At 34.2% G+C, this 12002-nt stretch overlaps 1 protein-coding gene across 3 annotated transcripts in view; it reads left to right on the forward strand.

Annotated features, from left to right (window-relative positions):
- Positions 1–11892, forward strand: part of LOC149076797 (uncharacterized) — a 61582-nt gene extending 49690 nt beyond the window's left edge. For all 3 annotated transcript variants that reach the window (XM_089244473.1, XM_089244474.1, XM_089244472.1), the window contains exons 22-28: positions 740–912; positions 4390–4482; positions 4611–4683; positions 5708–5838; positions 6690–6757; positions 9663–9749; positions 10321–11892. In XM_089244473.1, the coding sequence (XP_089100599.1) occupies positions 740–912; positions 4390–4482; positions 4611–4683; positions 5708–5838; positions 6690–6757; positions 9663–9749; positions 10321–10450 (755 nt within the window). In that variant the 3' untranslated portion in view covers positions 10451–11892. The remainder of the gene's footprint in view (positions 1–739; positions 913–4389; positions 4483–4610; positions 4684–5707; positions 5839–6689; positions 6758–9662; positions 9750–10320) is intronic.
- The last annotated feature ends 110 nt before the right edge of the window (positions 11893–12002 follow it).

Genomic DNA, 12002 nt, shown 5'->3' on the forward strand with positions numbered 1-12002 from the left:
AGGGGGGGGGGGGCGATAAAAGCTGCTGATTTAACATAGGATCCTATGGATTCGCTTGAGTAGGGGGTGATGAGCAACAGGTCATTTCAACTTTTTCCGGGGGGGGGGCAAAGAACATGTACTCAATGTATTTAGTATTTATTATTTCATATATATATATATATACTGTATATATACCAATTTTTGTGTATTTTCAAAAGCTGGGAAGGCAACCACAAGCAAGACCTACCCCCCCCCCCCAAATGACGGGCCTGATGAGGGAGAAAAATTTTGATAAAGGGGCGATGGAACAAAAAATTTGGGAAACTATGAATTAGACTGAAACAGGAGGAAGGGGGCAAAAATTGTAATCAGGCGATGCATGGTATAGCATTTAAAATCATTCATATCTTTCTGATCTTTTTTTCTATACAAATTGAATGGAACAAAAAAAATAAAAAAACCACAATTTATGTCTGTGACTTTGATATGAATAAAATTTCATCAGTGCCGTAACTAGGCAGGTGCAACAGATGAACCCGCGCAGGGTCCATTTGGAGGGGGGACCCAGAATGGGCCTAAATGTGCCATTATGGGCTCAAGAATGGACCAGAAAGAGCCTAAATGCAAATTCTTACACAGGGCACAAGAATGGTTTGTTACAGCAGCACTGAATGTCATAATATTCCACTGCACTGATTGATTGCAATTTTTACTTCCATAAAAGTTTTATTTTTTTATAATTGCTAATATTTTCCAGATACTGCCAATGAGAAAGGCAAGACTGTAAAAGTTGACACATTTAAACATGAAATAAAATTCCTTTTCACACTACTTGATTCAACGAATAAAGTTAGATGCTTCAGAAATAACACATTCAGTCTGGTGACAGAAAATAATGAAGGAAGCAATTTTACAAATGGTGCTAATAAAGTGAGTATGGCAAAACCCATGATATAAAGTTAAAATCATTTTAGCTAACAATTTAAGCATAATAATGGAAACCACTAAATTCCCTTTAAAATGCCATATCTTTTTAAATTAAGTATGCTTTTTTCTGATTTATACAGCAGGTGCAAACTAAGGGGCATAGGGAAACATTTTCTGTTGGGAAATCAACTGTACAAAATATCTGGGCTTTTCAATGCTAAAATAAGAGGCTTACAAGGAGGAGAGATATCTTGTCAATGCTGCTTAAATTAAAAAGCAAATATAGGGTTTGCATAAATGAAGCTGATCTATTCAGAGCTGTCTATAGCCGTAACTACTCACCAGAACGTTATGAAACTTTGTGAATGCCTTCATGAAGGGCTGGGGAAAAAATTAAGAGGAAAAATCAGTTCTGCCATTTATCACTGGAGCGCATTTTCTATGCGAACTGCAGTGCACATTCTAATTTTTTGACAAACAGGTGACAATAGTGCTCAAGCTTCATGGCAGGGTATCTAAACATCTCCAGCAGAACCATTTTCATTATAATTTTGTCATTAAAGTGTATCACATTTATTTAAAAAAAAACATGTTTTGTGCTGGTGAAACTATTTTATGAACTCTGTGATTCCGCACCAAAAGCTATTCAGAAAATGTTGATCTTCAAGAGGGGCTTTGAAAATTCTCCTTTCCCCCCTATAGCCCCGTTCACATGGGAAATAGAAAAAGTGGGTTTAAAACCTGCTTCAAGAATTTTCACTAATGACGGCTCTCTATTTCATTCCTTACAAAGGAAAAAGTCGTCAAGTGGGTGCTAGAACTCCCAATGTTACTGCAATATTTGCACCCGTGTCGTCTTAATGCATGGATCCGACCGAGCACGGCCCAGAAACCTCAAGTGCAGAGGGGCCTTATGAAAATGAGATCTGGTTTAAATTATCGAGAGTAAGCATTTCTAGCAAGGTAGGGGGAGGGGGCCTCAGAAAAATCATTTTAGTCAAGGACCTATGATGTGCTATTTTTTTAAAGTATGTTATATTTACACTCATGTCCATAAATTAAGGATAATGCCAGCTCCGGCAAATACAGGTTCAGAAACAAAACAAACGTTACTTATTCATAAAGCCCATTTATTAAACAAAAGATAAAGAACAAAAACGATGGTGTATGTATGATAACATTCATAAAAACTATGATTTTTGCTCCCTGGAGCAATTGTAAAAAATATCTCCTTTACAAAAACTTACTATTACATGGTTGGTATGATGGTTAATACATTGTATGTCTCCCATGCGATGAAATACAGTCCGTACAACGCCTAGGCATGCCGAGTATAAAATTATCGATCTGATCTGGGGGAAGATCACTCCACTCAGCAAGCAATGCTCTCTTGACGGGCTGCAACTCATCGGCCAAGCATGTCCCACACATGCTCTATCGGATTCAAGTCAGGTGAGAATGCTGGCCATTCCATACGGGTTACATCCTCAGATTCAAGGCATTCGTTTACGATGTTTGCTCTGTGAGGACGGGCGTTGTCATCTATACACACAAATTCTGCGCCCATGGCACCCCTAAACAAACGTACATGTTGTTCCAGAATGATGTCCCGATAAATTTGGGCTTTCATGGTTCCAGTTTGAACATGCAGATCTGTTTTGGAACCCAGTATAATTCCACCCCAAATGAGCAATACTGCACCACCGTAACGGTGTCGTTCAATGATGTTGTCTTGGTGGTAACGGGTACCTGGCGTTCTCCATATGAAAGTCCGACGTGAATCAGACTTCAAGCTAAACCTGGACTCTTCGGAAAACATCACACAAGCCCATTGTGACGATGTCCACATTGCATGTTCTCTACTCCAGGCTAATCGCTGCCGACAGTGAGTTGCCGTGAGTGGAACACATCTGAACTGGCCTGCGAGCATATAGACCAGTATCTCCCAAACGTCTGTACACGGTTTGCCTTGAAACTGTGGTACCCGCAGATAGCTGACGAGACAGGTCGGATGTTGTGCTCCGTCTGCTTCTTTTGGCAGTTACTGCCAAATACCGGTCTTCATTCGGCGTTGTAACTCGGGGCGACCTGTACTGTAACATCTACTGACATTTCCGTTATCTTGGAATCGTTGCCAAAGCCTAGAGATGACGCTTTGGGCAATTCCAAGTTCCTCGAATACTTCCACCTGAGTACGGCCACATTCCAGGTGGCAGATAATTCTACCACGTAAAAAACCATCCACATGCGTCCTCTGTATCATAATTATTCACTTATGGCACTGAGCGCCTTACAGAACTCTAGTGAACAATTTTACTTCTTTGCCACCATTCCTTATATACCCCCCTCTTACACTCTCGTCATTGTGACGTACTATCGGCACCATCTGGTGGCTTCCTGAAATTTGCATGTCATTCTTGCAGATGTGTGTGATAATTCTACAGGTGAAATTTTTACTTTAGATTTCGATTTCCGTGTGATTTTGAATTATCCTTAATTTACGGACATGAGTGTGTTTTTTGAAATGTTTATTTTTTGTGAAAAAATGAATTTTCTTTTGTGAAGAATATGAAATTTCTGACCTGAATTTTTTTTTTTTTGCGTAATTTCGGATTTTTTTTGCAAAATTTACGTATCCCTAGTGATAATGTTTAATTTGCTAATTTACATTTTTGAGAAACAATATCTAGTATAAATAAGGTGTTTGTACATGCAAATAGTTAATAGACATGTTGCAGTGAGAGAGAGATGGATATTTTACTTTCTTGAGCAAGCTCATTACAATATTATAATACATCGCAAGAATAACACATTCATATTCAGATTAGTGTCATGTTGCAGTACATCTGCAACATGTCTGCATGATAGCCGTTACCTTTCAGTTTAGTATTGAAAGTCAGATTATTATATGTTTTATCTGCAATTGTCTCCCATTTGAAAAGTCTATCTGCAGAGAGCAGATAGATATGCAACGGGATACTTACATAACATGGAAATTAAAGCATTTATCATCTTCACTTCAAAATATGGAAGACAGGTAGCAGCACCATCAAGCACATGAATCAAGCACAACTCTAACAACCTAAATACATTAAGGGGCCACACATGAGACTTTGAACACACATTCCAGCATGTACCAATTTGTTAGAAATTCTGCAGAGGAATGTGTATGAGGAGCATGTACTGTTAAGTGTAGCAGTAGTGCACGACAAACTTCATTACATTCTGTGCAGATTTATTTCACATGAAGTAATCAGTAGTTTTAACTAATAGATGATTTTAGAGAAGGATTATAAGAAAGATAGATCATTGAGCTGGCATATTTGCTATTTAAACTTTTCTTTTATTTCATTTCAATTTTTTATTTTTATTATTATTATTGAGATGAACCTCTAGTGTACATTGATTGGTTTTTTCAAACAATAAATAGAATTTTTGTCAAGTTTTATTCCGTTGTTCAATTTTCAATTCATTTTACAGACACGATCAGGATTTTTCTTTGTGGAAACGTTTGTTATAAATTGTGGCATTAAAATGGAATATGGTCCTTGGCTGTTACAAATAAGAGAAGATGTAAGCTCTTAAAAATAATGATGATGATAATCATATGTTAATTCAGAATCTTGTTGATAGTTCAATTATTTTGTTGCATTGCCAATCAATGTGGTTCATGCATTCCTAAATTGTTTTTAATTAAATAGGCAGAATATGTGGATACAAGAGTATACAATGTGCCATTTTATCTCCTTGATTATGAAAATGAAGTCAATTTAAGTAAGCATTCACTGGTTTCCAAAATTGTGTTTAATGTTTATAAAATAATTAATCTTTCAAATTTTGCAGTATCTTGGTAGTTGTGAGTCAAAATCTGTACCATAAATACTTTTCACCTAGACGGGTAACTTTGCCCCAATCCTGCAAAAAGATTCAATGTTCCCTGGCCACTATTCTAATGAATATTTCCAAACAGTTTTGATTTTTTCCAACAGGAAACATCATCGGTCAACTCATGTATTTATGTTAGTGATTCATCTGCTATTTTAGATATCATTTGCTAAACATATCTGTGCTTGTTGATTTCACCTGAAATTTTTGTGAAGAATAAGTTGAATTTTTCTGTCAAAAACAACGTAATTAGAAAGTAAATTCAGTTTATTTTGTACACAGAAACTATCTTTTAAATCATGCCTATATAAAGTTACATTTCAGTGATTATTTATCATTATATGCTTGATAGTAATTTGATCGTTACACTCTGAGCAAAATTTTGTTCATTCATATCAGTTGTTTTCTTTTACATGTTAAATGAGATGAGTTGCGAATTTTGATCATTTTTTGTGCATTTAAGACCAAAAAAATTCATTTTATGTTAGTTTCCCTAGCATTTTCTAGTAACACAATAAACTTTGAGTGGTGGGTACAGTGCAGCACACAAAAACATCGTCGTGCTAAGAAATAATTATTATTATAAATAAGGTGGGAGGTGGAGCAAATTAACCCATAGAAGCTGCTTACTCACTATGGGTTATTTTGCACCAATTTTAAAAAATTCATAGAAATTAGAAAAAAAATTGTGATGGTTTTTTATGGTAATAGACCTCTTCTCACATTATAGAACATGTTAACACATCATTTTCAAAAATCATTTTGCATATTTGCTATGTCTAGCATGAGTTTTTTCTAATGAACTCTCAAGAACAGTGCAAAGGAGCCAAATTCTAAAGTATTTAATATTTTGTATAAAATTTCATGTTTAGAGCCTTATTATAGATTTACTTTTTTTGCTTTCCCATTGCAGATACACAGCTTGCAGATGTGGCAAATCTGTATAGAATTCGTGATGTTTCAGTGCTAGAATCAAATTTTCTAGGTTTGTCAATGGATAGGAAAAAAAGAATTTTGGAAAGAGAATATCACATTTTGCATCCGGTTTGTGAAACTGAAATTTTTATGATTGCAGTCCTGAAATATGTGAATTTTGTTATAGATGTTTGTTAGTTTTTGGCATTTATGCAAATGTTTTTTATATCTCGCTGCTATATCTATATATACCTTCTTCTTATATAGTGTTTAAAATGAAATTTGTGATTTAAGAAATTTGTGAAGAAATTTTATAGGCCAAATCAGAGCAAAATAAAATTTTGAGAAATTAACTGTTTTTCAAGTTTTAATTCTGCCTTGAGAAATGATAGCTGTTAGCAATTGCTTATTTCATGTCTCAAGAAGTCTTGGAATGAAAAATGAGGGGAAATTAAAAACATTATTTCTTTGTGCTAATGACTCATAATTTTATTAACCTTTAACAGCCATAGGTCTTAATTGGAAACATCGGTTTAATTTTAAAGGTTAATCAGATAAAAATATTTTTTGTGTATGAAAGCACTTGATTTCCCCCCCCCCCTGAATGTGTGATTCCAAACTGAATGTAGAAAAAAAATATCAATCATTGTAGCACTGTGATAAGTAAGTCATAAATTTAATCTTCTAAAATCACCTATTTTTAAAGAAGAGTAAAATTTCATTTTTTTTTGTTTTTAATTTTAATGTTATTTCTATGGACATGATTAATTCCAGAAAACATATGGGAAAATTTTTTTTTTGAATTTTTTGGTTGAGAGGGATAGGTTTAGTTAGACCTCTAAACTAAAGGATTAGAAGGGGAAATGAAAGGGAAAAAATTATGAAAATCAATCCCAATCTGAATTCAGCCCATAGAAGGTTAATTACTGGAATTTTAGTCATTTTGATAGCACAAATTTATTGATATGTATTTTTTTCAGGTTCCTCAAAGCCTGGGAAATTCACATAATGATGATACTGTGTCTGACAAATTTATCACAAATATATGGTGAGTACACTGCTAAAAAAAATATTTAAAAAGCAGGGCCATCTAAAGAGAATCATGGGCCCTGGTGCAAGTCAATTTTCTGAGAACTAAAAATTTCAATCAGATCTCACTTTTGTGTGATCTTCCCCTTCTCTTGAGGCCCCTGGGTCGTGCCTGGGTTTTTCCATGTGTCAATGCGGCATTGGTAAAAGGTAATATAAAAATAAAAGACAAATCCTTTTAGTTTCTTGCTAATGTCATGTGGTAAAGATTGCTGTAATTAAAAAATGAATTTCAGTAACAAAAAGTTGTCAAATACTATATTTAAACTGACTATATATATATACTAGCTGTAATACCCGGCGTTGCCCGGGTTTTTTTCAATGAGGCTTTTTTTGGATCACGTGATATCTCCCTCTTTCTTTGAGGGACATGCAAACCGTGTCTAAGTTAACCAATATGGCGACTTCCTGCGCGACTTCATGAAATAAACAAATCTAGATTTAAAAGAACATAGAAACGAATATATATATTTTTTTCTTTTTTAAGGGGTGCTAGGTATTTCGATCCCCCCCCCCCGAACTTTAAGTTCTCCATCTGTCTATTTCAGCTTTCAAAAATGCTTAATTGAAGCTGTGGAATTTCTTCGATGTACTTTACGGGCCCATAATTAATTTTAAAACATCCTAACCTATGAATTTATGCAGTTGAATATCAAAAGACAATACGGAGACATTAATTTTTGTTTGAGAAGATATAAATAAAAAGGTGAAATCAATGTTATTGCATGCATGTCAAACTCAAAAGTAGGTCCGGCTAATTACTTCATATTTGATCTCCTGGGCTTCGTATATCTCTAATCGAACTCAATATTTCAGAAATCTAGAATTCAATACAATTTTTAAAATTATGTATGTGACAGAAAACTCCACAAAATTTCAGCATTTCTACAGTAAAATCGGCACATTTAACACTGATTTCTATGGGGCATCATCCTTTGCCTTACCCTCAAAGTGATGCTGATGATGGTGTCTATTCAAAAAGCTCTCATTACTGGGAGGATTGAATAAAGTGGCAAACCATTATAAAGGCATAAATATTATACATATACGTACAGCATTAAAGAAACGACAAACCATTGTAAAGGCAGATACATGTATTAAACGCATTGCTAGGGAACCACGGTAACCAAAGTAAACGTTCGGAAAGTGATTGTTGAGGCCCAAAAACCATTGTTGCCCTACGGTTTTTTGCTCATTTGGGGCATTTGCCCTGGTCTGACGAAATTTTAAAGTAGCCTATCGTTCAATTCGGGTCCCATTTGGTATATATGCAAAATTTGGCGACGATCGATCTAAAATTGTAGATTTGTATAGAGAAAATCAATTTTATATATATAGATATGATAAATCAAGTTTCTTGTTGTTACTTTGCTAACTTTACTTGTTGATAGCCTAGGTGGAGATAGACATGAAAGTCTGGGGTGGTAGCATGATGATGATGGTGATGCCAATTCATATATATGCATATACCGGCTCTGTCATTGATGCTGGGGGGAGGGGGTGGCTGTAACTTTTCTTGTTACTTGTAGTTTACTTGTTTTCCAACTTTGAGACAAAACTGCAAGCCGGTCTCTCAGCAAAGAGCAGGCAGACTTTCAACTTACATAACATGAAAATTCAAGCATTTACCATCTTCACATCAAAATATGGAACAGAGATGACAGCACCAGCAAGAGCACAAAACACTCACTGATCTGACAACATAAATATGTTGGGGTCATGCATATACATACTCACACACAACATGTTATTGTATGTAACCAATTTATTAGGAATTCTATATAGGAGTGTGTATGAGGTGCATGTACCATTACATCCTTGTACAGTAAGTCTGGGTGCACACTGGTTAAACATGGCAAGACAAGACAGCAATACAGCTTTAGACAGGCCTAGTCATTTTATTCACATTGATTTGTATCATGCTAAAATTTCAATTTGTCTGACTCACCGGTGTGTGTTGCATCATACAAATCAATGTAAACAATAATGACTAAGCTTATCTGAAGCTGTCTTGTCTTGTCGTGTCTAACTAGTGTGACCCCAGTCTCAGATTTTGGTACATGGTCAACGACTTTCAGTGTCACTCCTCCTGTAACATCTGTTTTTGAATGCCCCTGCCAGCATAAATAGCACGTTCTGCTTATGAAGTAGTTTTTATTCCCCTTCTTCAGGGGTTACACTATATACCCTGGTTTCACTGTATTACAGTATAACTTCAAAAGTCAGTGATCAACAACTGACTTCATGCAAATATGATTGCAATTATTTTTTTCTTGTTAGAAAATCAATGTTTCAAAGTTGTTGGAAAAAATCCAATCTGTGTAGATTAGCATCATAAAGAGAAAAAAAAATTAACTCATGAGTTTTATTTCAAGTCTTCACGATCACATTGTTTACCAAGATCACCATTTCAGCATATTTTGGTGAGATAGTGAATTCATTTCAAGCTAATTGATTTAGAGTTAAAATCGCTAGTTGAATTCTTGTTTTTTGGATTTTCGATTGAAATACTGGAAAATGGAATTTGAAGAAAGGTCTGCAGAAAAGCTTATGTTTTTTTTTAATTAGCTTTACAATTATTTGTGTTTTCATTTTTTTAAATCTAAAACAATATGCATCTTTTTTTTCTTGATTCCCCATACATCTGAGTTGTACTTTACCATTTTTGTACTAAATTGTGGACCTTTGAAAATATGAATGTTTATTATGCTCGGTATTTGTTCAGTTCTAGTAAATTTCTATCCTTTCATTGCTCATACATTTATTTATTTAATGTGCAATATATTATTTATTATTGTTCAATATTATTTATTGTTGTTCAAAATATATTTATTGATTTTTTTTATACACACATGCATTTTCAGTTTTCTATTCAGTTCTTTCTGGACATTCATGGCTTGTTATGGAGGAATTTCGATTACAGCTATACTTCTGATATTTATCCATTTCATGTAAGTGATATGAAATTGGTGTTTAAAAGAAAGCAGATAAATTATCAGTATTTTAAAATGTTCATGCAGAAAGAAAAACATAGTAATTATACCTGAACAAAATTTCTTTTTATTGCTTTTGTGTATTGAATACTTGTATTAAAACTAAACATATCACACAACAATAAGTTCATTTCTTTGCTTTTTCAAAAAATTGATTTGATGCCATTGATTGACATTTTAATCTGATAATAGAAATCAACTATAAAAGTTACTTAGTCTATAATAGTCTTTTGCTTAATAAAACTTAATTAATAGATATCTGTTGTCTAACATCAATCGGTTAACAGGAAAAGACAATAAGCATTGTAGAAAATGTAGCGTTGAAGTATTATATCAGTGAAATAACGTTATCTTTTGGGAAATATGTGATATAATATCATAGACATTGTTTTTAAGCATTTTTTTTTTCTTGAAAAATTTCTCTTAGAATTGAACATAAAGTAATTGGAATTTTACGTTTGTCCATTCTTGCATATGCTATTGTTAAAATTATTGCTAATTTTCCATCCCTGTTTCTATGTTTCTATAGGTGCAGTAACTTTAGAGTTAGACGGAAAAATTTCTTCTACTATCTTAGTGTTTTTACTGTATCATCATTTGTACAAACTGCATTATTATTCAGTCTCAGACTTTGCAATACCTTACCACTAATGAAATGATAAAGATGGTGGAAAAAGTTCCATAATTTGTTTTGTATTTCCAAGCATCGTGTTGTGGCATGGTTATCCAATATTTTCATCCATCTTTCCATCTGAAGCAAACTTTTTGTGTTAATTTATAAAGAGCTGTTTGTTAAACATAATTTTAAGCACTTTTCCTTGCTATATATGACCTTGAATTTATGTGTACAGTGTTATGGTAAAAGTTATAACTTGGTTATTATACATAATTGCCAGTTTGTCTCAGTAAGTTCAATAAATTTCACAATATTTATCACGTTTAAGGAAATTGATGTTTTCTGTATATTATGCTGAGGTGAACTGAGAAAGAAAAGTCATTTAGTCTCTGCCGGGAATCGAACTAGGTCCTCTTGTGCAAACTAGGCAAATGTGCTACCATTTACTACTACTACTTAATCATACATGCTCCTACATACACATTCTTCTCCTGGAATTTCTAAAAAATCAGCACAAGCTGGAATGTGTGTTCTTGACATACTTGAGTTGTCAAGACTACTGGAATGAACCACGGTAACCAAAGTAAGCATTTCGAAAGTGATTGTTGAGGTCAAGAAACCATTGTTGCCTGACAGTCATGCCCATTTTGGGCATTTACCAATCTCTAAAAAACTCTAAAAAGTAGGAGCGGCCGTTTCGAAACACGCTAACACGTTTGCGTTTCATGTTGGACCATGCATTCGTCAATGACAATTGTTTGTATTGGTAAGTACTATCACCTCTTAAAGTTTTTCCCATCTTTTCTGAATCACCCTGTATATAGATTAAGTGAATTTTCTAATGCTCACTCCATTACATAGTGAAAATAGAATTTTTGGCACTCCCTTTTGAAAAATGTACTATAATCTCTTTCGAGCTCAGTAGTATTAATTCAATCAAGAAGGCCCAGTGTTTTCCTACAGAATTTCGTTCTTATTAATTACATGCCTTCTCTCAAAAACCTTTCAGATCTCATTGTCATGACGCTTCCGGGCGGGCTGTGTCATTACCTCCTAGAGCTCCTGTATCTAGGTGGTAATGGTCGTGTCCGGGTGGGGCAATGCTTAAGATACTATTTGCATGAAACTTGTTGATGAAATGAATATTCCCATGAACTTCTCATGTTTTTTTTTCCAAACCAATGAAAATGAGACTTTTTCAATCATTGAATAGATAATTATGTAATGGTTTCTCAGTTATAATTGGCACCATTATATATCAATTGTAATTGGTACCATTCTATCAACTATAAAATGTCTAGATTTCTCTCATACACATTATGTAATACATCATAAACGAATAAAGGCTTTTTGAATGGGGAAAGGATGGATTTCTCATCTCCACCTTCCATCTATGCTAGTAATATAATTTTTTTTTGGGGGGGGGGGAGTTGCTGCTCCTACCGCTTCCCCTTGTATTTACCTATGTGCTACATGAGATTGTGATGCATGCTTTAAATAAAATTAATTGTTTTTACTTGAAAATATGAATTAACTGAGTTCACGCTTTACTATAAATAAATGCTCCAGCACAATATACGATGAATGGGTTGAAA

Source organism: Pholcus phalangioides, unplaced genomic scaffold (assembly GCF_987345545.1).
Source record: "Pholcus phalangioides strain wild (caught in Gottingen) unplaced genomic scaffold, Ppha-v1.0 ptg000015l_1, whole genome shotgun sequence".
In the NCBI taxonomy this organism is placed as follows: domain Eukaryota; kingdom Metazoa; phylum Arthropoda; class Arachnida; order Araneae; family Pholcidae; genus Pholcus; species Pholcus phalangioides.